The sequence below is a fragment of the Caenorhabditis elegans genome, chromosome V, assembly GCF_000002985.6.
Source record: "Caenorhabditis elegans chromosome V".
NCBI classification, from domain to species: Eukaryota; Metazoa; Nematoda; class Chromadorea; order Rhabditida; family Rhabditidae; genus Caenorhabditis; species Caenorhabditis elegans.
In genome coordinates this window covers 19,278,092-19,303,807 of record NC_003283.11, presented here as the reverse complement: position 1 = coordinate 19,303,807, position 25,716 = coordinate 19,278,092, and the positions used below count along the sequence as shown (strand labels likewise).

Here is a 25,716-nt window from a genome sequence, read left to right as displayed (position 1 = left end):
TGTATATAGAAAATCGATAATTACTCTTTTGTGTGCATTTTTATCTAGGCACATTCATTATTACCTTTTGTCCACCATAATGACTACTACCACCTCCTTCCCAATTCTCCATCTCCCTGCAAAGTCTCTGAAACATGCAATTTGCTGTCTGACTCCAGAGGAAATGTAAGGCGTATAACTACAATTTAATACGGTAAACATTTTCAATTATAGAATCAAGTTCTCTCTGGTATCCAAATCTACAAAACGGGCTGCAGAATCGTTGAACCTCGAACAAGACATTTATTCGATTGACATCGACGAAATTGTTAGTGTAAATGTGGAGTGTGACTTGTGAGTTTTTTTTTTAAATTAACTTATATTAACTTCCAAAAATACTCAACCTAGCTAATGATATGTTTTCAGAATCAAATGGAACCCATTGGAAGTCGATTTAAGAACTCTTATAGATCATATTCAATGTGTGTTTCACACAAATGAAGTCAGTCATTTGCTTATTAGCAACGACAATCACGACTGGAAATCCATACATAAAGCTCTTGACGGCGTGAACTGCTCTAGGACATCTCTGGAAGTCCATTCTCAGAACATCTGGCTCCAGAGAATTGTTAACCAGTTTTCCAGCTGTTTTCTTCAACTATTTCTTTCGAAATCCACTTGGTATCATCCGATATTAAGCGCACACCGAATTCAATTGAATCTTTTAATTCCCTCCACTGATTTTTCCTGTGAGCACCTACATGTAAACCAAAAAATGAGTTCAAGGGATTTGAACTTATTTTTAAAACGCTGGATGAGAGGAGAGTACAAGTCTCTTAAAAGCCTACGCTGCCATGTGGGATCTGAGGCGAGTGCGGATGAGATTTTCAAAGACGTAAAGTATAAGGAAGAGAATGTCAAAAGTGTAATACAATGGAATTGGGGATTTATGAAAGTCAAAAGAGTCATCTACCGATTTGATGGAACACGGGCGACTTGTGTTCTGAAATATGGATATGTAACCTTCGACGTTTTAAAGTGATTTTTTTAAAGATATTCTTGTAATATTTCTTCGATGAATAAATTTGTTGCTATTTTTAATGTGTTTCAAACACCAAATGCACAGAAGAGAGGAATTATCGATTTCCTGAGTGGCGATTTAGTAAAAATAATTTTTTAAAGTTCGTAGTCCGTACACTCAAAATAAAAAACTGCGTGACGTGTACTGCAGAAAACCTAATATTTAGGCCCCGCCTTTTTCTTGTCCCCTCACGGAGAAAAGGCGAAAATTTTGACCCCAACCAATATCAGGCCGCCGACATTTCACGGGTTCCGCGCGCCGCTATGTTTAACTCGCAGCAGGCGGAGACAGCTCGCCACGCCCACAGCGAGTTGAAAATAGCGGCGCGCGGAACCCGTGAGATGTCGGCGGCCTGATATTGGTTGGGGTCAAAATTTTCGCCTTTTCTCCGTGAGTGAACGAGAAAAAGGCGGGGCCTAAATATTAGGTTTTCTGCAGTACACGCCACGCAGTTTTTTTTTTGAGTGTAACTATCTACACTCTCTGTACTGGTAATATATTCAATCAATTTAATTGGTTGTGGATTCTTGTACAGTCCCATTCATTACTACTCCTATCCTTAAACCCCCTTCGTATTTTTTCCTGTCAACAAAGGAGTTCATTATCGATTATATGACGTCACCTCCTAGACTCCAACAGCTCGGTCACTTCCCACTTGCCACCTGAATAAAAAATCGATAACTACTCCTTTGTGTGCATTCTCAATAAGGCTCATTCATTACGACCTCTTCTTCCACCTTAATGACTACTACCACCTCCTTCCCAATTCTCCATCTCCCTGCAAAGTCTCTGAAACGTGCAATTTGCAATCTGACTACAGAGGAAATGTAAGACATATACCTATAGTTTAAGCCGTTGGACATTTTCAATTACAGAATCAAGTTCTCTCTGGTATCGAAATCTACAAAACAAGCTGCTGAATCGTTGAACCTCCAAAAACACATTTATGCAATTTACATTGACGAAATGGTTCGTATAAATGTGGGGTGTAAATTGTGAGTTAAAAAAAAACTTATATTAACTTCTAAAAATACTCAACCTAGCTAATGATATTTATAGAATCAAATGGAACCCATTGGAAGTCGACTTGAGAACTCTTATAGATATTATTCAATATGTATTTCACACAAATGAAGTCTGTCATTTGATTATTAGAAACGACAATAACGACTGGAAATCCATACATATAGCTCTTGACGTCTTGACCTGCTCTAGGACATCTCTGGAATTCCAGTCTCAGAATATATGGCTCCAGAGAATTGTTAACCAGTTTTCCAGTTGTTTTCTTCAACTAGTTCTTTCGAAATCCACTTGGTATCATCCGATATTAAGTGCACACCGACTTGAATTGAGTCTTTTTTCTCCGTCTACAGATTTTTCTTGTGTAAACTGTGAGCACTTAAATATATGCTATAAAATGAGTTCACAGGCCTTCAACTTATTTTTAAAGCATTGGATGAGAGGAGAGTACAAGTCTCTTAAAAGCCTATCCAGTTTTGTGGAAGCTGAAGCGAGTGCGGATGAGATTTTCAAAGATGTGGAGTACCAGGAGACAGAGATTGCCAAAACTCCACTGCTCATTAAAGTCAGAAGAGTCATCTACCGATTCGATGGAACACGGGCGACTTGTGTTCTGAAATATGGATATGTAACCTTCGACGTTTTAGAGTGATGTTTTTTTAAAGATGTACTTGTAATATTTCTTCGATGAATAAATTTGTTGCTATTTTCGATGTGTTCAAAACACCAAATGCACAGAAGAGAGGAATTATCGATTTCCTGAGTGGCGATTTAGTAAAAGTAATTTTTTAAAGTTCGTAGTCCGTACACTCAAAATAAAAAAACTGCGTGGCGTGTACTTCAGATAACCTAATATTTAAGCCCCGCCTTTTTCTTGTCCACTCACGGAGAAAAGGCAAACATTTTGACCCCAACCAATATCAGGCCGCCGACATCTCACGGGTTCCGCGCGCCGCTGCGTTTAGCTCGCTGTGGGCGGAGACAGCTCGCCACGCCCACAGCGAGTTAAGCGCAGCGGCGCGCGGAACCCGTGAGATGTCGGCGGCCTGATCATGGTTGGAGTCAAAATTTTTGCCTTTTCTCCGTGAGGGGACAAGAAAAAGGCGGGGCCTAAATATTAGGTTTTCTGAAGTACACGCCACGCAGTTTTTTTTTGAGTGTAGTCCGTAGTCCCTAGCCCCCGTGAAACATTTAAAAAAGCAACAAGAAAAATTTTATTCATACACATGGAGGAGAAATATTGCAAATACAGTTTAAAATAATTTATCACTTCCAGACATGCATTTTCACATAGCCATATTTAAAGACAACAGTTGCCCGTGTTCCATCATATCTGAAAATGTTTCTTACATTTCTAAGATAAACATTTTTCAGCTTCTTGACATCCTCTTTGCAGGCCTCCTGAACATCCACACCCTTGAAAATCAACTTTGAAACTGCATCACCTCCCATAGAGAAATGTAGAGTCTTCAGTGACTGAAAGGCTCCTCGAATCCAGTGTCTCAAAAATATATTGGCATCCACTGCGCGGACTCTTTGGTTTACATGTAAGTGTGTACAGTTCACACTTAGAAGTTCGGTGCACGATGTGGAAATATACAAATTTCGTCGGTTAGTACACATTATTTGGTTATTCCAGATAGAATTCACATCAAGATCTAGATAAAGAAAACTGCCGGAAAACTGGTTGACAATTCGCTGAAGCCAAACGTCCTGAGACTGAAAGTACAGGCTTGTATGAGAACAGGCCACGCCGTCAAGAGCTTCATGTATTGATTTCCAATTGTGAGAATCAGTGTGGATTCTTAGAAAGTATATTTGATGGGTATGGAATACGCATTTAATATGATCTATAAGTTTTCGCAATTTGACATCAGAAGGGGTCCAATTTATACGGCAGTTGCATATTTCTATACTAACAAGTTCGTGGATTTCAATAGAGCTAATGCGATCCTGTAGGTTTAACGATTCAGCAGTTTGAAGTGTAAATTTCGAGATTAGAGAGAAGCTGATTCTGAAAGCAACTGTTTTTTAATTAGCAGAAGTAGAGAAATCTTACATTTCTCGTGGAGTCAGGCAGCGAATTGCATTGTAGAGAACCTTGGCGGGTAGCTGGAGAATTGGGAAGGAGGCAATCATGGAGGCAGGAGAAAGGTAGTAGAGAGTGAGGGCAGACAGAAATGGGAAGACGGGAATGTGTGAGGGTATACGAACGCGCAGTCAGATATTCAATCAATACATTTTATTCTAATTCAGTCTCTTCCGTCCCCTGTTGGAGGATTAAAGAATTAAAGGACGGTCCGTTCTTCAAGCGCTATGCACTGCGGACCAGAGGTGTGCGGCAAATTTGCCGAATTTGCCGTTTGCCGAGCACGACAAATTTCGAAATTTGACATTACAATTTTGACCAAAACTATTGATTTTGTCCCCGAAAATTCAGTAAAATGACACAAAATTGAGAAATTATGATGCTTAAGCAGACACACTACACGGAACTTATTCAGAAACCAGGTGCTTTTTCTGAAATTATTAGTTTTGGTGCTTCAAAAAACATTAAAAAGTATCAATTTTTTGGAGTTAGTCAAGCACGGCAAATTTGCCGAGTTTGTCGTGCTCTACAAGTTTTGAGATTTGCCGCGCACCACTGCTGCGGACCTGGTCCGGGAGTGCTCCACTTTCCATTAGAGGCTGGGTGAACCTAGGGGATTTGGATGAACTTGAACTTGTGACCTCCTAGCGGTCACCACAACCGACTGAGCTATCCCGCCCCCACCCTGAAGCTCTGTTGTAAAAACTGAAACTGTAATCGGAGCAGTATATTGGATTATTGCTGTCTGAACAGTACCTTTGTGGTGATACCTTATTTGAAATGAAGTCTAATATTAATTATTTATTATAGAGCTTATTAAACATCATTCATCATCCCACACGTACATTACAACATCCGTACTAATAGCAACTATAGACGCTCTTGTCCCTTAGCAATTGTACACATCCTTTCCACCTTCCAACTTCCACCATCTCGGTGGATTCAGCACATCTTCCACAGGTGTATCCATATATTCCACGCCTTTTAACATTCCAAGTACATAATTCTCATTGATCCTTCTATTCGATTTGGCAATTAACTTTCGAAGCATTTCATTCGATCCGTTGATCCAATGCTTCAGAAATAAGTTCAAATTGCTCGGGGTACTTTCTGCACGAAAGGATATAATCTCACAGTTTGAGCTTAATATATTAGGAAGTGAACAGTTTGTGTACATGCTTACTTCTATACGATTGGAACATAGTATTTTCTGGAGCCATGTGGTATGTTGACTTCTATCAGAAATAGTCCTAGGGTAGAATAAATCTGTTGAGAATTTGTTCACAAGTCTCGTAAAGTGAGGGCTATCACTTGTAGTGGAAAGTGATATCGATGTGATGTCCAGGCCATCAAGAGCTTCAGAAAATAGCTCCCAGTCTTGAGAATCTTGTCTTATAATTAAATGATCTAGTTTCTTGCTATGGAATACTTCAAGGACATGCTCAACCAGTTCTTGTAGCCCAACTCGAGAAGATTCCCATTTGACGCACATTTCTTTCCATCGGTTGAACGGGCTAAAATTTTATCGAATGTAGTTTATAAGAAAACTGTAAAGCTTACGTTTCTTCATCGTTAACTTCCAAAGCCACTCGAATATCCTTATTTACCTCAATTTGTATATTACTAGCTTTCAGATTCAATGATTTGGCGCATTGTAATGTGGATTTGGAGATTAGGGAAAAATTGATTCTGAAATAGGAAAATATTTAATTAAATAAAAAATTAATTGTAAAAGACTTACATATCTCTTGGTACAAAGTATCGAAGTGCTTCTTTCAGTGCTCGTTGAGGTAGCCGCAGGATTGGAAAGACTGTCATCGCTGCAAAGAGGGAGCAATGCAGAATGAGCCCAAACGCACAGTAGAAAATTATAGATTGCCAGAAAATAAAGGAACAAGGTCACTTCCCACCCTCCACCGAGAAAATCGATAATCCTCCTTTTATGTCCATTTTTGTCTAGCCCTCCCATTCATGAGTACTCCTTACTTGCCACTGCCTCTTTTCCAATTTTCAACATACCCCAATGAGCCAGTAACAAAGCACTTTGGTTCCTAACAGTTAATGAAATGTAAATTTTCTCTAGTCCCTAATCCCTAGTCCCTAGTCACTAGTCCTTGACAACCCGAGCCCAATTACTTGAGCTCGAGCTCGAGCCCAGCCAAAAATTTAGTGGAAAATTCACGACCAAGAAAATTCACGGGAAGATCAAGCATCGTTTTACTTAGTTTATAATGCTGTGAAAGGTAAGCTCTGAGAAAAATCAAAAAAGATTTTGATGACCAAGTAATTGCAGAAAAGTATGACTCGAATTTTAGTAAAATGAATAAAAGTAATAATTTTGAGCAACTTATCATAAATATTTTCAAGGATTGATCAAAACTGAAAAACATGGTATTTTTGGTGTGGTTCGTTTTTTGACTTTGATTCAGTATAAAACTTTTTGGAATGGCTCAATTGAGTACATTTCTACATACATTTTTTATCGATTATTTTCACAGATTGGGTCAGGTTTAAAACTAAACATTTTTCAAAATAATTAAACATTAAATCAACAAAATTATTTTCCCGACATTTAGAAATTAGTATTCTACTACTTGACTCATCACTCCTGCGATCGAAACGGGCAAACGTGTTACTTATTGAACCAGGAAAAGCTGACGTCACTTGTGCAAATATGCACCTCCTGATAAAATGTGTACCTATAAAACTGGAAACCTAAAATCATTGGGCTCATTTTGTGTCAATTTTGTTATCAATTCTATAACTTTTGGTCTGGCATTTGCATTTATTTCCATTTTCAGTGTTGGTAGAAAACATGAGCAGGTGTAGTTTGTTAAGTATTTTTGTTTTGAGTTCATTTTCATCATATTCATTGGCAGATTACAGTAAGTTTTGGACTTTCATCAATAAGCCATCAACATTTTTTTTTTAATTTTTTTTTTTTTAATTTTTTGAAATGTTTCATTTTTATATTAGTACCTGCCGTTTTTAAATTTCTTATTTTTTAGAGAAAATTCTGGAAATTTCCAGATTTTTCTAGAAAATTCTAGAAGTTTTCAGTTTTTTCTACAAAGTTCTAGAAGTGTCTTAAACTTTCTAGACGTTCCCAGATTTTCTTAAAAGTTTCCAGATTTTTTTCAGAAGATTCTAGAAGTTTTCAGCTATTTCTGAACAGTTCTAGAAGTGTCTTAAATTTTCTAGAAGTTTCCAGATTTTCTTAAAAGTTTCCAGATTTTTCATAAAATTCCAGAAGTTTTCAGTTATTTCTACAAAGTTCTAGAAATGTCTTAAATTTTCTAGAAGTTTCCAGATTTTCTCAGAAAACTTTAAACGTTTCCAGGTTTTTCTAGAAGTTTCCAAATGTTCCTAGGAAAGTTAAGAAGTTTGCAGGTTTTTTTAGACAGTTCTACCAGTCTTGAATTTTTCTAGAAGTTTCCAGATTTTTCTAGAAAATTCCGGAAGTTTCCAGCTATTTCTAAACAGTTCCAGAAGTGTCTTAAATTTTCTAGACGTTCCCAGATTTTCTTAAAAGTTTCCAGATTTTTTCAGAAAATTCTAGAAGTTTTCAGTTATTTCTATCAGGTCGTCCCATAAGTTTTTGTACTTTTTTTCGAATTATCCACAAAACTTTTTCGGACAATTCTAAGATTTTATATTTATGGTAGCATGTCACCAACTTGTCACCTTAATGCAACATAACTCTGACATCCCAGGCCCCCGCGGTTCTTTAGAAAAACGAGTAACTATAGAATCAGCTTTTTACACCATTCCTTCTGGAGTTTATTCTACACCATCCATAGCTTAAAGTAATGGTTAATATATACTGTCAAGTAGATGCTTCCACACTCTTGTTTTAAATAATTATAAATTTAGTATAACTATTCCGGAAAAACTACTGTAGCTAAACACAATTGTTGAGGCCAATTAAATAGGGCGTCCGAGTTTTTGATTCCTGCGAAGCCGCTGAGAATGGAACGGGTGCATTGTTTATGTTTACGATAAGTGCACATCATGTGCAGTCAAAATTTAAAAAAAGTTTAATTTTTTCAGTCATGGGGAAATGTTATAATTGAGAATTTTGTAACCACACTATTTTGTACTTTTTAACAATTGGCTATAGGAGTGATTGAAGCATATATTGGTCCATTTAGTCCTCGGAATGAAAGATAGATAATTAAGTCTAGTGTTATTTAGAAGTGAATCTATGTATCATAAATAAAATAAAAAACTTTACTGGTGGCCTCTTCGTTCAAACAATCTACATGGCCAACCTCATGTGATACCCGGCATTTATAGTGTTGGGCTTCTAACTTATGGTTGAGAAATCAGCAAGTAAAACAAAGTTTATATTTGTACTATGCAAGTATTGTTATATAAAATAAGAAACAAAAATTAAAATAATCCCATCACTTTTAGTGAGAAATTATTCCATGAAGATGTTCACTCAGTGGTTGATAAACATGAGCCAAATAGTCCACGTCCAAAACGGCTAATAAGTGCTAATGATAATTTTAACTATACTGACCATGTATTTTGAACCATTATCTTTACTAATACTACGTTTTCATGTTCATTGATTAATTCCCTGTGAATAGCAGGACGAAGGAAAACACCTCCCATTATTTGGGTATGTCGCTATTTTTGGCTCCGGTTTCCGTGATTGTTATCAGGAGGATCTTCAAATGACGCATAAAATTTTTGACAAGTAGTACATACTATACATGCGCATTTATAAAAGATTCGATTTTGTTCTGTCAGTTTAGAACTTGTTAAAAAAGTTTTGAAAAAGTACAAAAACTTATGGGACGACCTGATACAAAGTTCTAGAAGTGTCTTAAATTTTCTAGAAGTTTCCAGATTTTTTCAGAAAATTGTAGAAGTTTCCAGGTTTTTCTAGAAGTTTCCAAATGTTCCTAGGAAAGTTAAGAAGTTTCCAGGTTTTTTTAGACAGTTCTACCAGTCTTGAATTTTTCTAGAAGTTTTCAGATTTTTCTAAAAGTTTCCAGATTTTTTCAGAAAATTCTAGAAGTTTTCAGTTATTTCTACAAAGTTCTAGAAGTGTCTTAAATTTTCTAGGAGTTTCCAGATTTTTTCAGAAAATTGTAGAAGTTTCCAGGTTTTTCTAGAAGTTTCCAAATGTTCCTAGGAAAGTTAAGAAGTTTCCAGGTTTTTTTAGACAGTTCTACCAGTCTTGAATTTTTCTAGAAGTTTTCAGATTTTTCTAAAAGTTTCCAGATTTTTATAGAAAATTCTAGCAGTTTTTAGATTTTTCCAAAAGTTTCCAGTTTTCAGGTTTTCTAGAAAATTCTAAACATTTTCAGAATTTTCTAGTAGTTTCCTGTTTTTTCTGGAAGGTTCTAGCAATTTCTAGAAAAATAAATGAAATTCCCGCCGAAATTTTATTTTCGAAATTTTTGAATTTCCGCCAAAACGTACGACGTACTACAGATAGACATCATAAACTCATAATGCACAAATTCTGGGGCCTATAAAATAACTTTTTTTAAAAATTTTCCAGCATGTGCTCCATCAATAACGATCAATCCGCCTGCAGATATTTCGAACGCATGGTTTTATCCAAATACTTGGAATGATAGTTTCCCAGCTCCAACTTATGCGGCAGGGCAGAATTGTTCATGGATTGTAAGTTTTCCAAGTTTGATTATTGATTATCAATGATTAACTCAGTAATTATAATAATTCACCTCACGGATAAACTCAAATTCGAAATTTTCAGGTAAATATCCCGAAAGGAATGTATGCATGGGTAACCGTGAATGCTTCAACAAATATACAGTCATCTCTAACGCTAGTGGACTCAGTGAGTTATTCGACCAGGTAGGCTTGAGATTTGGAAGAATATAGGAACTATGTATAGTCTTATAGAATCGAAAAATCGGAACCATTTTTCCTGCTGAATCCATCATTCACAGTTAACCTTCAAGCGATGCAAGTGGGAACATTTGGAATAAGAGTTCAGTGGTATAATGGTGAGGATTTTTTTTAAATTTATCAGTAACGTGCTCCGACTGGCGTGCGCTAAATTTTTTGGTACTTGTGTATTACATGCCCTCATTTTAATGGTAATTTTTTAAGTTATGGAAAATAAAAACGTGACCGCACTTTTGTATTTTTAGGCTTACATTAGGATATAACATTTTCTAAGCCTAAAAAGGAAAAATGCATATCACGTTTTATTTAATTGGAGGAATTAGGGAAAATTTAACTTAATTTGAAAATAAGGGCATATAATACACAAGTACCAATTTTTTTATAAATTGTAATGTCTTCTATAACTTTCTAGAAAATTCAAAAAGTTTCCACACTTCCATAAAAAATCTAGAACTTTAATGACCTTTTTTAGAACGTTCTAGAAGTTTCTAGACTTTTCTAGCAATTGTAGAACTTTCCAAATTTTTCTAGAAAGTTCTAAAGTTTTCCTGAATTTTCTAGAAAGTTCTAGAAGTTTCTAGATTTTTCTAGAAAATTTAGGAAGTTCCCAGATTTTTCTAGAAACTTGTAGAAGTTTCTAGATTTTTCTAGAAAATTTAGGAAGTTCCCAGATTTTTCTAGAAACTTGTAGAAGTTTCCAGATTTACATAGAAAATTCTAGAACTTTCTAGAAATGTCTAGAAGTTTCTAGATTTTTCTTTAAATTGTAGAACTTTCCAAATTATTTTTAGAAATTCTAGAACTGTCCAGATTTTTCTAGAAAACTCTAGAATTTTCCTGAATTTTTTAAAAAATTCTAGAAGTTTCCAGATTTTCTTAGAAAATTCTGGAACTTTTTTAAATTTTCAATTCGTTTTTAGAAATCGTAGAACTTTTATGATTTTTCTAGAAAATTCTAGAAGGTCCAAGATACATCAAAAGAAAAAAACTAATTTTTTCCCAAACTACAGTAATCCTACAGTACTCCTACAGTACCCCTACAGGACTACTACAGTACCCCAACCATATCCCTCCACTAACCTCGAACCAATATCTCTTCAAAAGACGAAAACTCAATTTTCCCAAACAACAGTAATCCTACTGTAAAACAATTTTATACCGAAAACTGATGATGAACATGAATAAATTTATTCGTACTGGAAAAATATTAGATCTTAGAATTAGTTTCGGTGGTAGATTGCCGGTTCTGTAGACGTCTCTTCACGAGTAAGACATCATGTCGGAAGAATTTTTTAACGCCTCTTTAAAAAATAATTAACTAACACAGCTGTTGGTTATCATCGTCGACAATCTTCATATCAAGATGTCGGCTCGCACTTCTACAGTCGAAACACATTGGTAGAATGAGCGTACTGGCATCGTAGATGTACTTGGGGTGGATTGTTGATGCGGCAGCAGTGGGGAACAAAGCTTCCTCAGCTTTACCCTCAAGGTATTTCTGTGAAAAAAATATGTAAAAATAAGCTGCAACTATAAGGCTGATAAACTTACAGGCCTCTCGTGTACTTTTTGTAGTTTTCGGTGGTGATTGTGGAGCTCCGGTTGCGACAGCTTCAGCCTCGGGAAACGTGTCAGGGGTTAGTTGTTGTGGTGGTGGTGGTGGTGATGGTGATGGTAGTGGCACATCTGCAGAGCGCTTCCATCGGCCAGTTGGAAGAGTTTTCGGCGTTTTGTTGTACAGCGTTTTGTTGACAGTGGACATAACAAAATAGCGTACTTTTTAGTGATTTTCGTAGGTGCTTAAATAGAGGCTTTTTCAAGGTCAAAAAAAAATCATATTCTTGTTTAATTTTTTCTGAAATAAGTACGAAGCTTGCTCTGAATAAATCTTTCAATTGATTTACGACTCTACAGATAAAAGGTGTCATGATTGTAAATTGAGGAGATGAGAAAACTGCAATTGTACTAAATAAAACATGCTCTACAAAATGGCACTATTCAAAATAAGTTTTTGAATATTTTTTTTTTCAAAAGAATTACCATTCTTCCATTTCTTGCTTTGTTATTCTGTAAGAGGTGCCAAGACGGATCGGAGTATCGTGACGGTCCATCAAAATTTGTCATAACTGTTGTATACAATCTAACGATCCATCTCCGTTCCAAATCTTATGTCACCGACGGTTTCCCATACGTGTTCTCGACAATTATGTGAGTGGAAGGGCGGGGAGATCGCCAATTGCTGATTAAAGACGTTGCCCACCCGACTCATTCAGTAGGACCTAGACTATTCTTCTTTTTTTCGGGTGTTTGTGTGATGCCCTTCTACTTTTATTTTTTCTGAATTATTTAGTTTCAATTCTTCTGCTGGAAATGGAAAATGTAAGTTTTTATTTTATTTACATAGTATGGGCTTTAAAAAAAATTTTATAGAAAGTTTTCAAAAAGGCGGATACGAAGGATTTTTTTCAATTTTAATTTAATTTGTTCTTTTCAGCATTCCAACTGGAATAGACTTGAATATTTCTATTAAGAGACATGCCTAATTCTTACGCAAACGATTTGTGGGTTTTTCCTGAATTTTTTTTCAAAAAAAATAATTTTTAGACCAAGAATACGGTAGTATGTTTAACATACGCCGATTTAGAGTGCTAAGACACTCTGCTTTTTTTTCAAATAAATTATTTTAATCTTTTTTTCATTAATTAATAATTTTTAAGATGGCATATTTGAGACCAATGCTCGGTTTCCTGGACTCCATAATTGATGGATGGGAAACAATACCATTGGAGCACGTAAATCAACTACTTCGAAATTTTGGAAATGTCGAAGTTGTATAGCATCACGGACAACGGAAAGCCGGAATAATTCAATTATCCAACAACGAGTAAGTTTTTTAGATTGTTTTTTTTTCTCATCAAATTTGAACTATTTTCAGCGCAACTTTATTATTAGGACCAAGAAGGAGATTCCATTTCCAAAACGAGGAGCAAGCAAAGACTCCTGTGGAAGCTGCCATAATCAGAAGAATTTGATTGTCTGCCACCTTTTTTTATTTAAAAACCACAAAAAATTGTTTTTTTAAACTGTTTTTGTAATTTTTTTACTTTTTAAAAAATAAAATGTATTTTTCTTTTCTTTTTTAAATTAAAAAAAATAAATACCGTATATCTTCTATTGGCCTCACTATCAGACTTGCACTCTCTAATAGTCTTGCGTTTACTCTTTTTTATTGCAAGCCCGTCGTTTATTTCAGGATTTCAAAAAAAAAAGCCTATTTTGCAACAGTTTTTCACAGCGTTGTTTTGAACTTATATGTTACAATTAAAATCAAATTTTCGGAATTTTTACATAAGATTCGAGATTTTTCAGAAAAAAACTAGAAAGCTAAAAGTCAGAAAAATGTTCTTAAAATTAGTAATGCACTCCCTATTAGTATTGCAACCGGGAAGAACATTGAAAAATAGTATTGCAGCCATATTAATAGAAGAAATACGGTATCAGCAATGAATTTTCACTAAAAAAACAATGGAACATATAACAAAAAAAAACAAATCAGAGAAGAAAACAACAAAAAATAGGGTGATCAATCCGCAAATTTCACAGGTTTTTTTTTCAAAAATTCAAAAGTTTGGGAAAATCATATGGAGTCATGCTTTTTTATTTCATAAAACTGTTCAGCATAGTCAAAATACCAGAAAATGCCAATCAAAGTATTATAGCTTGTACGGAAAGTCCCTAGTCCCTAGTTTCTAGTTCCTAGTCTCGGTCCTTTTCCGGGTCAAAGACAAACTTATGCATCATTGATGATATCTTTAAGCATTTTATTTCCACAATTCAAAAGACCATAAAACAACAAATTATTTCCAAACACACATTTCAACAGACCATCTACTAATCGCCAAAGTAGCCCTAACTCCGGCACAGCTGTAGATATCCTTTCTTATTTTAATTCTTCTTCTTCTTTTTGCGGCCTGTTTTGGTGTGTTCCAACATTTGATATCCCTGAATATCAGGTCAGTGAACTCATTTACATATTCGATCTCGACATAGAGCGTTTCAACGACTTCATTTGCTCCTTTGATCCAGTGTTTCAGGAACAAATTGAATTCCTCCGGATAGATAGGTGTGCATAAAAGTACATTGGTACATCTCATAGCAAGCAAATCGGAAAGTGTGCATCGTGTCTGTACTTGCACATTTCTACGAGACGATCCCAGAATTTGATGATACATATTGCCGTTTGGGAGATTTGCAGTTGTATAAATAATAAGCCCATTATCAGAGTATTTCTGAACAAACTTCCATAGCCACGATTGCCACTCTGGATTGAGAGCTGGCGAATTTCCAAGGTTCAGATCCAAACGGAAAAATAAAAGACCATCCAGCTCGTTATACAGTTTTCTAAAGTTGTGATGAAGTTTTGTGATTTTACAAAGCAAATTATAAGTGGGGAGAATGCAAAGAGCAGTGTTTATCCAGTCTCTGAGTTGAAAGTTCTCTATTATTATTTCGGTGGTATGGCTGAAAAAATAATATTATTGAGGTTCGTATAAAATTCGCGAAGGAAACAGGCTTAGGCTCACTCAGACCTTATTCTCCTATTTTCTTGTAAAACTGTCTGTATCATATGCATCGTCAACTTACGTTTTGTTTATCACGACGACTCTTAGCTGTATGTTTCGGTCAAAGTTTATGAAAATATTTCCTTTGTAGTTTAGCATTCTGGCAGCTTGTTGTGCAGATTTTGATACCAATGAAAAGTTGAGTCTGAAGAAAAAATAGAGAAGTTGAAAAAATCCATGTTAAGCGTTAACTTACAAATTTTGGAAATCCAGATACCGAAGTGAATTGGTCAAAGCGTTTGCAGGTAGTCGGAGAATTGGGAAGGCACTTGTCATGACGGTAGAATGGAGAAAGGAATGAAAAAGACTGGGAGAAATAATGTAGGGGTGATTAAGATGGGATCAGATTATTGATTGGTGTTGGGAAGATAGGACTGACCTCTTTTCAACTGTACCTGCATAACTGGCAACAGATCAGATGATCACTCGAGGTTAGTATACTCCTAGGAAAACCGCTGAAGATGTCACTAATCCCACCTGCCACTCTGAAAATCGATATTGTTAGGCACATGAATTGCCAAATTTTCAGAAAAAAAACACTTATATATCGGGTAATATTGCAAATTCAGACGAAAAACACTGCAATTGTACTAATAGTAAATAAAACATGCTCTACAAAATGGCACTATTCCAATTGGTTCCAAACCAATCGGTTTGGAAATAAAAATTTGCCAGCATTTGTAAAAAAGGTAGTATTTTTTGCCCGATTAAAATTTTAAAAGATTTTAAAAGATTCAGCACTCTGCAAGGTGATTCCATTTGTTGCTTCGTTATTCTGTAAGACGTGCCAGTTCTAATTTGTCATAATTGTTGTGTATACAATCTAATGATCCATCTCCGTTCCCAAATCTTATGTCACCGACGGTTTCCCATACGTGTTCTCGACAAATGTGTGAGTGGGAGGGCGGGGAGATTGCCAATAGCTGATTAAAAACATTGCCCACCCGACTCATTCAGTAGGACCTAGACTATTCTGCTTTTTCGGGTGTTTGTGTGATGCCCTTCTACTTCTATTTTTTCTGAATTATTTAGTTTTAATTCTTCTGCTGGGAATGGAAAATGTAAGTTTTTATTTTATATACATAGTATGGGCTTTAAAAAATTTTTTTTATCGGAAGCTTTTTAGAATGTTTGCGATCAGTAGAGTGGGCTTTTGACCAGGTTGCGTATTTTTTACCACGAGGTACTGATTTTTGTGACAATTTAGAGTACTGTACTTTTCTATGACACCCTATAAAAAACCAGTAGACCTCTTACTCTTCGGAACTCTTTAAAGACGGATGCTGAAAAATAAATTTTTTAAATACTAATTTTGTTTTGAAAAAACCATTATCAATTCGTTACTTTTCACTTTTGATGCAAAGAATTTTACAAATGCACTTTTTCCAGTTCCAGCCGTTTCCGCAAATAAGTAATAAAACTTGCATCTAAAAAATTCGTTATAACAAAATTAACAAAATTAAGGAAAGAAATTTTTCTATATTATTTATAAAATAATTTTTTTTAGCAGAAATGAAAGCGAAAATTGTGATCATGGAAAAGATTATTAAAGGGAAAGAACATTTAGAATATCTGTCAAACATCAAAAAACTTGCAGAGACGATAACGTGAGTTTTACTATTTTTTACAATTTTAATTAAATTTGTTCTTTTCAGTGTTCCAACTGGAATAGACGTGAAAATTTCAATCAAGAAACACATGCCTAAAAAAAATTTTGGAAATGTCGAAGTTGTTTATCAACACGGAAGAAGGAAAACCGGAATCATTCAATTATCCAACAACGAGTAAGTTTTTTTAGATTTGTTTTTTTTCTCATCAAATTTTAACCATTTTCAGTGCGTATTTGATGTTTGGACCAAGACGACAAATGATAACAGTAGAAGAACATTTCCGCAGACGCTACAACGTGGAGCTAAGACACCCGAAACTAAGACTATTCCATTTCACCAACGAGACGCAGGCAAAATCACCGGTGGAAACACCTTTTTTTTTAAATCACAAAAAAAGTTCTTTCTTAACCTTTTTTAACTGTTTTTTTAATACTTTTAAACAAATAAAATTTATTTTTTCTTTTTTAAACTTAAAAAAAAATACCGTACACAGTCTCCTCAGCTGAAAACTGATTTGTGGGCGCAAATCTCGTGCAGCTTTGAGACAAATCCGAAAACGCTAAATTTTGTGTTTTTTCTTTATATTTTTTCTTTAACAAAAATAACAATTTTGGAATTTTGGTAGGATTTTCATAAATTTGGATTCTAAATTTTTTTAAAATATTATGGATAAGTTTCTGGACCTACAAGTTTGTATTTTAGCCGCGATAGAGGGGTTTTTGTTTCCAATTCATTTTTTACAGGCATATACAGGCACAAAAAAACAAAAATAAGAATTTTGGAATTTCGGGAGAATTGATATGTCCCTGAATAGATAATTTTTTTCTAAGATTATTGGTGAGTTTCTGGGTCGAGAAATTCAATGTTGGCCGCGCTAGAGGGGTTTTTGTTTCCAATTCAATTTTTACATACATATGACTGCACATTTTTGCAAAAAAAAATTTTGGAATTTTGGTAGGATTTTCATAGATTTGAATTCTAAATTTTTTTCTAATGTTATGGATAAGTTTCTGGACCTAAAAGTTGTATTTTGCCCGCGCTAGAATTGAACTTGAACCGCTGACAATGTCACTAATCCCCCAGCCACTCAGAAAATCGATATTGTTAGGTACATAAATTGCCAAATTTTCAGTAAAACGCATATATCTCGGGTAATATTGTAAATTGAGGAGATGAAAAAACTGCAATTGTACTAAATAAAACATGCTCTACAAAATGGCACTATTCAAAATTAGTTTTTGAATATTTTTTTTTTCAAAAGAATTACCACTCTTCCATTTGTTGCTTCGTTATTCTGTAAGACGTGCCAAGACGGAAAGGATTATCGTGACGGTCCATCAAAATGTGTCATAATTGTTGTATACAATCTAATAATCCATCTCCGTTCCCAAATCTTATGTAACCGACGGTTTCCCATACGCGTTCTCGACAAATGTGGGAGTGGGTGGGCGGAGGAGATTGCCAACAGCTGATTAAAAACGTAGCCCTCTTGACTCATTTAGTAGGACCTAGACTATTCTTCTTTTTTTTGGGTGTTTGTGTGATGCCCTTCTGCAAGTGTTGTTCAACACTGATCATTGCGCGCCGTGGTCCAAATAATAAGATTGCGCTGAAAATAGTTAAAATGTGTTTAAAAAAACAATCGAAAAAACTTACTCGTTATTTGAAAGTTGTAAAATGCCGAATTAATGTTGTCCATGTTGGAAGCCGACTTCAACTTGGCCCAATTGACGGAGAGCTTCTGCACAATCGGTACAATCTTCGGCTAAGACACCCAAACTTGAGGCTATTCTATCTGGAAAATGAACCACAAGCAAAAGTCCCTGTTGGAACCGTTCCCCCTTTTTTTTTTTCAAAAAACCACAAAAAACTTTTTTTGTAATTTTTTTAATCTTTTTTTTCTAACTTTTTTTACTTAAAAAATAAAATATTATCAATTATTATAAATTTCATAAAAAAACAATACAGGATATAACAACAAAAAACAAAAGAAACAATAGGAAGAAAATTTAAAAAAAACAAAACAAATCGGAAAAAAATCGAAAGAAAAAATTACAACAAAATCGGGGATAATTAGAAATGAAAAACTAGTTTTCGAGACATGGTGCATCGAGCAGTTCAACAATGTTAGATAATATCTTTGTGGTGTTTGGTTGTGCCATGTCTAAAAAAATGTGTTATAAATTGTCCACTGGCTATGAATGGGTACATCTGGCTGTAGTCTTAGAAAAAAGCACAGTTAATGGTATTTTTATTTAAAATTTTAAAAGAATGTAGTAAAAATCCTTTTTGGTGCAATTAAATAAATCTGTGGGTATATTACATAATTAGAAATTTATAATTTTGCCAAAATTTTTTGATTTAGTACTGAATTTCGCCGATTTCTTTTCGGTTTTTTGAACCATCTAGCATGATTTGAGAACAATTTCTGTAAGTAATTTGCTGCCAATACGCTAAAAAAATTAATTCTACACATTTGAACCATTTCGGACGGAAAAAAAAAATGTTTTCATCAATTTTCTCAAAAGAAATTGAAAAAAATGAAACTTAAATTTTGATGAAATCTTGTGACTTATTTAAAAACTTATTCAAAATCTATGATTGTTACTGAAAATTTTAAAAAATTGAAGTAAAATTAGCGTTTTTCAGTTGAAAACCGTAGTTTCACATATGAAAAATACGTTGTTGAAAAAATATAAAAAACCTTTCCATAAATTTAACTCTCAGAAAATATGCTTAAAAATCTTGTAGCTAATCAGGTTCTAGAGTTACGCCAGTTTAGACCAGTGGTGCCCTTTTACAGCTCATGGTGCATCGAGGACCCTTTACAATTTAGCCGCTTTCACCTCAATGATTTTAAATATTCTGAACAAATGAATTTTCCACAAAAATTTTATTGAAATTTGATTTTCAAACTGGTTCAGTGCCAAACAACAAAATGGAAACAATGCCAATCTTTGAAAATGTAAAGTGTTGCTTCAACTCCATCATTCCGTTTGATATCGTAACCACCACGGTATTCCCGACATGGCTTCCAAATGAAATAGTCATCTTCAGTAATTTTTATCCTTGACTCTGGTTGAACCTGATATCGAATTCCGTTCCATAAAGCCGTCTCGTCGTTTATCTCATTGTGTGCGCTCAGCGTTTTTAGATTTCGATGAGCAACTCCGAGTATCCAATGCTTTAGGAACAAGTTCAGCTCTTTCTCGGTGAAATTGTGATTTTGAAGATTCACTAAGCTACTGTCCATGTTCAACAAGTGATCGAGATTACGTAGTGGAGACTTGATTTTCAGTTTTTTAAAGTTTCCAGATAAAATAGTATGAAACACTGGCGCAAGTTCTGGAGTATGATTTGTATCTATCTGAAGTGAATAAGTGATTTGTAATGTTATATAAAAATCTTCTAGAAAATTCTAGAAGTTTCCAGATGATTTTAAAAGAAGTTCTGAAAATTTGTAGATTTTTCTAAGATATCCCAGATTTTTTGAGAGAATTCTAGGAGTTTTGAAAATTTGTTAAAGTTTTCAGCTTTTTCTAGAAAATTCTAGAAGTTTCTAGATTTTTCCAGAAAATTATAGAAGTTTCCTGAACTTTCTAGAAAGTTCTAGCAGTTTCTTGATTTTTCTCGAAATTTCCAGTTTTTTCTAGAAAATGCAAGAAATTCCAGATTTTTTAGAAGTTTCCAGATTTTTCTAGAAAATTCTAGCAGTTTCCAGATTTTTCTAGATTTTTCAAGAAGATTCTAGAAGTTCCTACATTTTTGTTGAAGTTTCCAGATTTTTTAAGAATATTTTTCTAGAAGTTTCCAGATTTTTTAAATATATTTTTCTAGAAGTTTCCAGATTTTTCTAGAAAATTCGAGAAGTTTCCAGATTTTTCTAGAAGTTTCCAGATTTTTTTTCAGATTTTTCTAGAAGTTTCTGATGCTTCAAAATTTTTCTGGGAAATTCTCAGTTTTTTCTAGAAAATTCTAAAAGTTTTAAGATTTTTCTAGAAAATTCTAGAAGTTTCTACATTTTTCTAGAAGTTTCCAGATTTTTCTAGAAGTTTCAAGGTTTTTCTAGAAAATTCTAGAAGTTTCCTGATTTTTCTGTAAAATTCTAAAAGTTTCTACATTTTTCTAGAAGTTTCCAGATTTTTTTCATATTTTTCTAGATTTTTTTTTGGAAAATTCTGGGTTTTTTTTCTAGAAATTTCTAGAAATTTACAGATTTTTCTAGAACTTTCTAGATGTTTCTAAATTTTTCTAGAAGTTTCCAAAAACTTACCGTAAGTAGTTCTGTAGAAATAGAACAATATTGTAGTACATTGCTCGTAGAATTTGACAAGCAATACACTCGATTAATCAGAATATTCTTGAAGCATCTTCGAGCTTCTTCCAGCTGGAAGAGCTCACTGGTGTCATAGTGCTTTATGTTGATTGTCGAACCGCTCGTCACATCCAAGACATGAAGTAAATAGTCTCTCACTGGGAATTTCTCATTTTTCAATTTAATTTTAATCGAACGATTGTAAAAACGGGCCTCCGTTAATACAACTTCGAAGCTTTCGTTATTGATAAATATTTCGATTTGAAATCCTCTATGAAAAACGTCAATCAGAAGGTATTCTTTCCGCACGACAACTGCTATTACTGGCTCGGAGCGCGTTATCACCAATTTCGTGGCGTTTTTCGCGTTTGTAGGGCAAAATGAGAGCAGGATTCTGAAAATTTGAGTTTTAGGGGGACTTACACAATTACACTTACAATTGAAAACCATTCATAAATCGGAGAGCAGTCTTCAGAGATTTGGATGGAAGACGGAGCAGTGGGAAAGGATGTGTCTTGGGAAAAAGGCAAACTATAGAGTTGAAACGGCGGTAAGGGGTTTGTGAGGCAAGGAGTCTGGGGTCCATTTTCTGGTAGATCAGGAGAATGAATGCACGGTGTGTCTACCTGACACACAGAAAACGCTGAAAACGACTGAGAATCGATATGGTTGTACGAGCGATCTATGCTAATCGATATTGAAAGCCAATTCAAATTTGAAGAATTGGTGTAAATCTTGTTTATGGTGCATCAATTGTCTTATCTTGAAAGTGAACTAATTTCGTTGTGCAATTAGTTCATTTTATAGAAAGTTCAAAACGATTCCAAAATTTTCTCGAATTTTCCAGAAAGTTCTAGAACCTTTCCGTATTTTCTCAAGTTTTCTAGAAAGTTCTAGATGATTCTAGAACATTCCAGAGTTTTTTCGATATTTCCAGATGGTTCAAGAACATTCTCGAATTTTCCAGAAAGTTATGGACACAATAGATTTGTACATTTCTCTTAGAAAATTTGAATTTCCCGCTAAAAATGGATGGGCCTCGCCACGATTTTAAAAAGTTCGAGAAGTTTCTAGACTTTTCTAGAAACTGTTGTGACTTCGCCTCCGTAGAGGTCCTCCGCCCCAACTTTGCGGATTATAATTATCGGCAAGAATCGCCCACAATCCAGCGATAATCATCCGCTGATTTCCCACTCACACATTTCCGTTAAATTGTTCGTTCTAATAATCTTTCCGCCATTTAAATTAATTAAATTAAATAATTATAATTCAAATTTGCCGCCAAGGATACAAGCGCGCGCCACTGTACACCGGAGTGTCGTAGCGCGCGCTGTTTATTCCCTTGCTCACATTAATTATTGGCCTAAAATGTTGCCATTCTCTTCATTCTGGTTCTCCCGACGACATCGCTGCCCGCCTGCCGATCTTCGTCCCAATATTCCTAAATATTCTCGCCGTTTTTTCCCTGTTTATTCCAGCTCTATGCTACCCTGCTAATAAACTTGGATTTTCGTGAACTGTGTACTGTTATGAACTCGCATTGCTCATCCTACATTTCGCATTCCTTCGTCGTCCACAATTTGTCACTCTGAGGTCCTGGCTTCCTCTCAGACGGAGTGTCAACATGGTGCATCGACCGGATCGGATCTTATCCGAAAAACGAGCCTGCCAAGCCAGCTCGCGACACGAAAGGTTTGCAGAAATCGAGCCTTGCTCGACAAAATTGCCTGCCGGGCAAAAAGGACTCCCAGATCTCTCTGGTCGAGAACAAAAAAACATAGCAAATTGCCTGCCGGGCAAAGTGGACTCCCACAACAGCTGGTAGAGAACACGTCTGAAATCTCTATTAAATTTCCTGCGTTGCAATTGGACTCCCCTTCATACAAGGGGAGAACATTTTCGCCTGCCGGGCGACAGCTTCTCACTTCACAAGTCGAGAACATTTGAGATCCTCAATCACTGAGATTTCAAATTAATTGTAATGCCAGGCAAATCATAATACGAGATTTTCAGACAATCACGAGCCCCAGGCTACACGTTAAGAGATCAGAGGTGCACTAAGGATGTTGCGCAGCACAGGTTTTCTACAAACCGAGAACTGAGCCGCTCAAAGCGCTCCGAAACTATCGCTCAAACGCAGGTTTCGTAGAATCAAGCAGATAGAGCCGCCCATCATCGGGAAAGCGCTCCGGAGTCGACATTTTCCTCCGCAAATTCATCATTAATCTCCTTAAAAAATTCTACCACTGAACACGATCTAATAATCACAATTGTCTCGGCTGCCCAGGAGTTGGCACATATTTTCCTGCAAAGATGAAGCCGATCGACGTCTCCTAATGAAAGTTCTCAACTTTCAACCTGAACGCTTTATCACATATTGCGAAATCACAACCAGGTTCCCCCCGGAAGAAACCCGGGGAACACTAAGCTCTTCAAAAGAGCATCTCCTGAAAGTTTACATCAAATTCGGACGGCCTTCTCCGAACCCAATTCCACCAAGGAAATTACCGTTTCATCTCCGCCGCAATACGACTTTCTTGCTGGCTACGGTACACAACGGCTCAATGCGGACATAGCATCCCATTTGACGCGCAATCACGGACTTCCACAAATTGGAATCGAATCCTAAAATTCTTTTCGAAATTTTTCGAAATTTTTCGAAACGTTTCGAAATTTTTCGTATAATAACCGAACGGAAAACTCTCCTCGGTCCTCGCTGATTCATCATAATAATCAGCAAAATTTTAATAATAATAATCATTATTATTTCAAATCAATTCACATCAAGCTCCAGCAGCTTATAACGCCTGTCGTGCGAAGTGGACTCCCTAAAATACAGGTCGAGAACTAATTCAATAGCAAAAGATCTAACAATGAGTATTACGTGTCATATCACAGCTGACCTCCAGTCACATATCTGTCGAAACATTTCCAGATATTAAACCTCTCTTTTTTCCTCTTTATTATTTTGTGTTACACGCACACTGACCGTCAATTTCCTTATGAATTTCTGATATCTCGGAGCGCTTATCACGCGAATAATTGATTTAATTTCCAGACAATGGAGAATCCGATCGATAACATCACAGATATTCCATTGACCGCGTCCATCAAAGATCATGAGGAGGACAACACCTAGATTGTGGCTGTCCACGAGGAACACGTCCCAGACGCTGTGATTGACGAGGAAGTGATCCAAGATCCACTCGAAATGCTGTATGAGCCGGCTGCCCGCGCGAGCAACGAGCTAGAAAAGAGCCAGGAAAAAGGTATGACTACTCTCAGTGGTTAAAAGTACAACCAGTTGTTGTTACAGCTCTCGCCTACGCGATCGAGGAAGTGATGGCTCCGATCATCGGAGGGCTCAAGACTGACGTCACAAAAATTCTGGACAATGTCTACAACGCCGTCACCGGCTTGACAAACCAATGGGCCGACGTCCAGCAGTCCATGACTATCAACAACACCACTGAGAGCCAAGAAACATCCCACCAGGCTGCCCAGGCAGGCGCTCAATCGAGCAGTAACGTAAGACACGATCATAAAACACTCATAAATTGCATACACTGCAGATCTGTCAGCTATGTGCCGCTAACCACGACATCAGCAACTGTACCAGCTACAATAACTGGATCACTCGACGCGAACGAGCAGAAGCGCTATCGATGTGCAAGCACTGTCTCACCGTCGGTGTCACTGATGACGACTGGCATCACGAAGGCTGCCCAAAAGCCAAGGACACTTGCTCCGTGTGCGCCAACAACACCAATCGTGTTGGCTGCAAATACCACCATGAAGCTCTCTGCACTTCAGTCAAGACCACTCGCAACAGACGAGCTTGTAAGGTGACGCATATTACACTAATATAACACGGTTTAAACAATAACTATTGTAGAACTCACGCAAAGCAACTGACCGTTCGAGAAATTGGAGAGGCTCATTCTCACAACAACACGCCGGAACGACTTACTTCCGTCGTTAGGAACACCAACGTTCCTCTTCACTATTGTTTTACGCTGCCCAGCAGCACCGTTGTTATATTTTGCCGTTAAAGAATTTCATTCTTGTTATACCACCTACCATCTTCATGTCTTGATTGCTCGAGTTCATTATCTCGCTTATTATCTTAAAACTTTCTTTTTTGATGATACGACGGATGCAAGAAGTATTGTGATACCAGAGTCGAGACACCTCTCCTCAAACCCAAGTCGAGCCAGTATAAAAATAACATACAAATGAGTCGAGCCAGCCTCCTCAAGAATTAAATCATGAAATAGAGTCGAGCCAGTCTCCTCACAAACTCAATCATCAAACCGAGTCGAGCCAGCCTCCTCATTATACGAGAATAACCGAGTCTCAAGCACTCGTAAACAAAAAAGATTCCAAAAGCCGTGATTGTAAAGCCTGCTCCGCCGCAGTCGAGCCATGGACGAGCGCTCATTCCTCGTCCAACCACTGACGAGCGTCCACTCCTCGTCTGACGAGTGCTCACTCCTCGTCCATCCACTGACGAGTGCTCATTCCTCGTCCACCCACTGACGAGCGCTCATTCCTCGTCCACCCACTGACGAGCGCTCATTCCTCGTCCACCCACTGACGAGCGCTCATTCCTCGTCCATCCACTGACGAGCGCCCATTCCTCGTCTAGAATGCGGACCTACTCAAAGTCACCAACAGCGTGGCTCAGTTCGCACTCGAACGCACAACAGCAAGTAGCCAAGCATACTTGAACAGGCATAGGGAGCTGATGCAAATCCCCCTATGGCTTATTGCTCCTAATCAGGACAGCCGTTATTCACACACAATCAATAACGAGCATCGTGGAAGCGCATATCACGCCAAGTGAAATACGTGAGAGGACTTCTACAGTCCCGGCTCAGACGCCAATGATCATGGTGAACAGGGAGCTAGAGCCCTGTTAGTCGGAAGTTGTTCAAAATCTCTGGATCTGATCCAGAATGCGCATAGGTGGTAGCGTGTCCACTTCTAGATCAAAAGTACGCCCATGCGGAAAAGTCCAACATCGACGGGTGGCGGACATACCCGCACATCAGAGGCGGAAGACAACTAACCCGTCTTGTAACGACGACCTACTTAACGGTCTCTTA

At 36.5% G+C, this 25,716-nt stretch overlaps 10 protein-coding genes and 1 pseudogene across 11 annotated transcripts; 6 read left to right on the top strand and 5 right to left on the bottom strand.

Moving 5' to 3' along the window:
- The first annotated feature begins 77 nt into the window (after positions 1–77).
- fbxb-63 (F-box domain-containing protein) lies at positions 78–1,075 on the top strand. Its single transcript, NM_001028813.3, has 3 exons — positions 78–165; positions 214–333; positions 406–1,075. The coding sequence occupies exons 1-3, from the start codon at positions 80–82 to the stop codon at positions 1,019–1,021; spliced, it is 822 nt and encodes a 273-aa protein (NP_001023984.2). The 5' UTR covers positions 78–79; the 3' UTR covers positions 1,022–1,075.
- Positions 1,076–1,773: 698 nt separating this feature from the next.
- fbxb-62 (F-box domain-containing protein) lies at positions 1,774–2,791 on the top strand. The gene is made up of 3 exons (NM_075356.4): positions 1,774–1,887; positions 1,936–2,055; positions 2,120–2,791. Exons 1-3 carry the CDS (start codon positions 1,802–1,804, stop codon positions 2,730–2,732), a joined length of 819 nt encoding a protein of 272 aa, NP_507757.2. The 5' UTR covers positions 1,774–1,801; the 3' UTR covers positions 2,733–2,791.
- Positions 2,792–3,319: 528 nt separating this feature from the next.
- Positions 3,320–4,246, bottom strand: F55C9.14 (F-box domain-containing protein). The gene is made up of 2 exons (NM_001129486.3): positions 4,140–4,246; positions 3,320–4,094 (listed from the first exon to the last, which is right to left on the bottom strand). Exons 1-2 carry the CDS (start codon positions 4,217–4,219, stop codon positions 3,347–3,349), a joined length of 828 nt encoding a protein of 275 aa, NP_001122958.1. The 5' UTR covers positions 4,220–4,246; the 3' UTR covers positions 3,320–3,346.
- A 717-nt stretch (positions 4,247–4,963) lies between these two features.
- Positions 4,964–5,998, bottom strand: fbxb-60 (F-box domain-containing protein). Its single transcript, NM_075355.4, has 3 exons — positions 5,911–5,998; positions 5,730–5,858; positions 4,964–5,683 (listed from the first exon to the last, which is right to left on the bottom strand). The coding sequence occupies exons 1-3, from the start codon at positions 5,985–5,987 to the stop codon at positions 5,059–5,061; spliced, it is 831 nt and encodes a 276-aa protein (NP_507756.2). The 5' UTR covers positions 5,988–5,998; the 3' UTR covers positions 4,964–5,058.
- A 986-nt stretch (positions 5,999–6,984) lies between these two features.
- Positions 6,985–10,176, top strand: F55C9.6 (CUB-like domain-containing protein; the record flags this gene model as incomplete). Its single annotated transcript, NM_075354.1, has 4 exons — positions 6,985–7,054; positions 9,688–9,812; positions 9,907–10,007; positions 10,056–10,176. 4 exons carry the CDS (start codon positions 6,985–6,987, stop codon positions 10,174–10,176), a joined length of 417 nt encoding a protein of 138 aa, NP_507755.1.
- Positions 10,177–10,682: 506 nt separating this feature from the next.
- F55C9.5 (uncharacterized protein) lies at positions 10,683–13,192 on the top strand. Its single transcript, NM_001392695.1, has 3 exons — positions 10,683–12,622; positions 12,779–12,945; positions 12,997–13,192. The coding sequence occupies exons 2-3, from the start codon at positions 12,829–12,831 to the stop codon at positions 13,141–13,143; spliced, it is 264 nt and encodes an 87-aa protein (NP_001379210.1). The 5' UTR covers positions 10,683–12,622; positions 12,779–12,828; the 3' UTR covers positions 13,144–13,192.
- On the bottom strand, positions 11,415–12,162 carry F55C9.12 (annotated as a pseudogene). The gene is made up of 3 exons: positions 12,102–12,162; positions 11,613–11,821; positions 11,415–11,559 (listed from the first exon to the last, which is right to left on the bottom strand). Coding segments are annotated over exons 1-3 (415 nt in total).
- A 677-nt stretch (positions 13,193–13,869) lies between the features above and the next one.
- fbxb-57 (F-box domain-containing protein) lies at positions 13,870–15,053 on the bottom strand. The gene is made up of 3 exons (NM_075352.3): positions 14,880–15,053; positions 14,706–14,828; positions 13,870–14,582 (listed from the first exon to the last, which is right to left on the bottom strand). The coding sequence occupies exons 1-3, from the start codon at positions 14,957–14,959 to the stop codon at positions 13,919–13,921; spliced, it is 867 nt and encodes a 288-aa protein (NP_507753.1). The 5' UTR covers positions 14,960–15,053; the 3' UTR covers positions 13,870–13,918.
- A 581-nt stretch (positions 15,054–15,634) lies between these two features.
- F55C9.3 (PAZ domain-containing protein) lies at positions 15,635–16,799 on the top strand (the record flags this gene model as incomplete). Its single annotated transcript, NM_075351.2, has 4 exons — positions 15,635–15,744; positions 16,191–16,290; positions 16,339–16,467; positions 16,520–16,799. Exons 2-4 carry the CDS (start codon positions 16,196–16,198, stop codon positions 16,797–16,799), a joined length of 504 nt encoding a protein of 167 aa, NP_507752.1. The 5' UTR covers positions 15,635–15,744; positions 16,191–16,195.
- Positions 16,800–19,168: 2,369 nt separating this feature from the next.
- fbxb-117 (F-box associated domain-containing protein) lies at positions 19,169–21,194 on the bottom strand (the record flags this gene model as incomplete). Its single annotated transcript, NM_075349.2, has 3 exons — positions 19,169–19,660; positions 20,567–21,002; positions 21,046–21,194. 3 exons carry the CDS (start codon positions 21,192–21,194, stop codon positions 19,214–19,216), a joined length of 1,032 nt encoding a protein of 343 aa, NP_507750.1. The 3' UTR covers positions 19,169–19,213.
- A 2,625-nt stretch (positions 21,195–23,819) lies between these two features.
- On the top strand, positions 23,820–24,590 carry F21D9.8 (Gag protein; the record flags this gene model as incomplete). Its single annotated transcript, NM_075348.2, has 4 exons — positions 23,820–23,877; positions 23,925–24,136; positions 24,181–24,453; positions 24,504–24,590. The coding sequence occupies 4 exons, from the start codon at positions 23,820–23,822 to the stop codon at positions 24,588–24,590; spliced, it is 630 nt and encodes a 209-aa protein (NP_507749.2).
- Positions 24,591–25,716: the final 1,126 nt, after the last annotated feature.

What these genes read in the sequence shown, in the direction of transcription:
- fbxb-63 (NM_001028813.3), top strand. Translation starts at nt 80, where the DNA reads ATGACTACTACCACCTCCTTCCCAATTCTCCATCTCCCTGCAAAGTCT. An exon ending in TGTCTGACTCCAGAGGAAAT is followed by an intron (nt 166 to 213) that starts GTAAGGCGTATA and finishes TTTCAATTATAG; the next exon opens with AATCAAGTTCTCTCTGGTAT. An exon ending in GTAAATGTGGAGTGTGACTT is followed by an intron (nt 334 to 405) that starts GTGAGTTTTTTT and finishes ATATGTTTTCAG; the next exon opens with AATCAAATGGAACCCATTGG.
- fbxb-62 (NM_075356.4), top strand. Translation starts at nt 1,802, where the DNA reads ATGACTACTACCACCTCCTTCCCAATTCTCCATCTCCCTGCAAAGTCT. An exon ending in AATCTGACTACAGAGGAAAT is followed by an intron (nt 1,888 to 1,935) that starts GTAAGACATATA and finishes TTTCAATTACAG; the next exon opens with AATCAAGTTCTCTCTGGTAT. An exon ending in ATAAATGTGGGGTGTAAATT is followed by an intron (nt 2,056 to 2,119) that starts GTGAGTTAAAAA and finishes TGATATTTATAG; the next exon opens with AATCAAATGGAACCCATTGG.
- F55C9.14 (NM_001129486.3), bottom strand. Translation starts at nt 4,219, where the DNA reads ATGATTGCCTCCTTCCCAATTCTCCAGCTACCCGCCAAGGTTCTCTAC. An exon ending in TGCCTGACTCCACGAGAAAT is followed by an intron (nt 4,095 to 4,139) that starts GTAAGATTTCTC and finishes AGTTGCTTTCAG; the next exon opens with AATCAGCTTCTCTCTAATCT.
- fbxb-60 (NM_075355.4), bottom strand. Translation starts at nt 5,987, where the DNA reads ATGACAGTCTTTCCAATCCTGCGGCTACCTCAACGAGCACTGAAAGAA. An exon ending in TACTTTGTACCAAGAGATAT is followed by an intron (nt 5,859 to 5,910) that starts GTAAGTCTTTTA and finishes TTCCTATTTCAG; the next exon opens with AATCAATTTTTCCCTAATCT. An exon ending in GAAGTTAACGATGAAGAAAC is followed by an intron (nt 5,684 to 5,729) that starts GTAAGCTTTACA and finishes ATAAAATTTTAG; the next exon opens with CCCGTTCAACCGATGGAAAG.
- F55C9.5 (NM_001392695.1), top strand. Translation starts at nt 12,829, where the DNA reads ATGGGAAACAATACCATTGGAGCACGTAAATCAACTACTTCGAAATTT. An exon ending in ATTCAATTATCCAACAACGA is followed by an intron (nt 12,946 to 12,996) that starts GTAAGTTTTTTA and finishes AACTATTTTCAG; the next exon opens with CGCAACTTTATTATTAGGAC.
- fbxb-57 (NM_075352.3), bottom strand. Translation starts at nt 14,959, where the DNA reads ATGACAAGTGCCTTCCCAATTCTCCGACTACCTGCAAACGCTTTGACC. An exon ending in TATCTGGATTTCCAAAATTT is followed by an intron (nt 14,829 to 14,879) that starts GTAAGTTAACGC and finishes TTTTTTCTTCAG; the next exon opens with ACTCAACTTTTCATTGGTAT. An exon ending in GTCGTCGTGATAAACAAAAC is followed by an intron (nt 14,583 to 14,705) that starts GTAAGTTGACGA and finishes TTATTTTTTCAG; the next exon opens with CCATACCACCGAAATAATAA.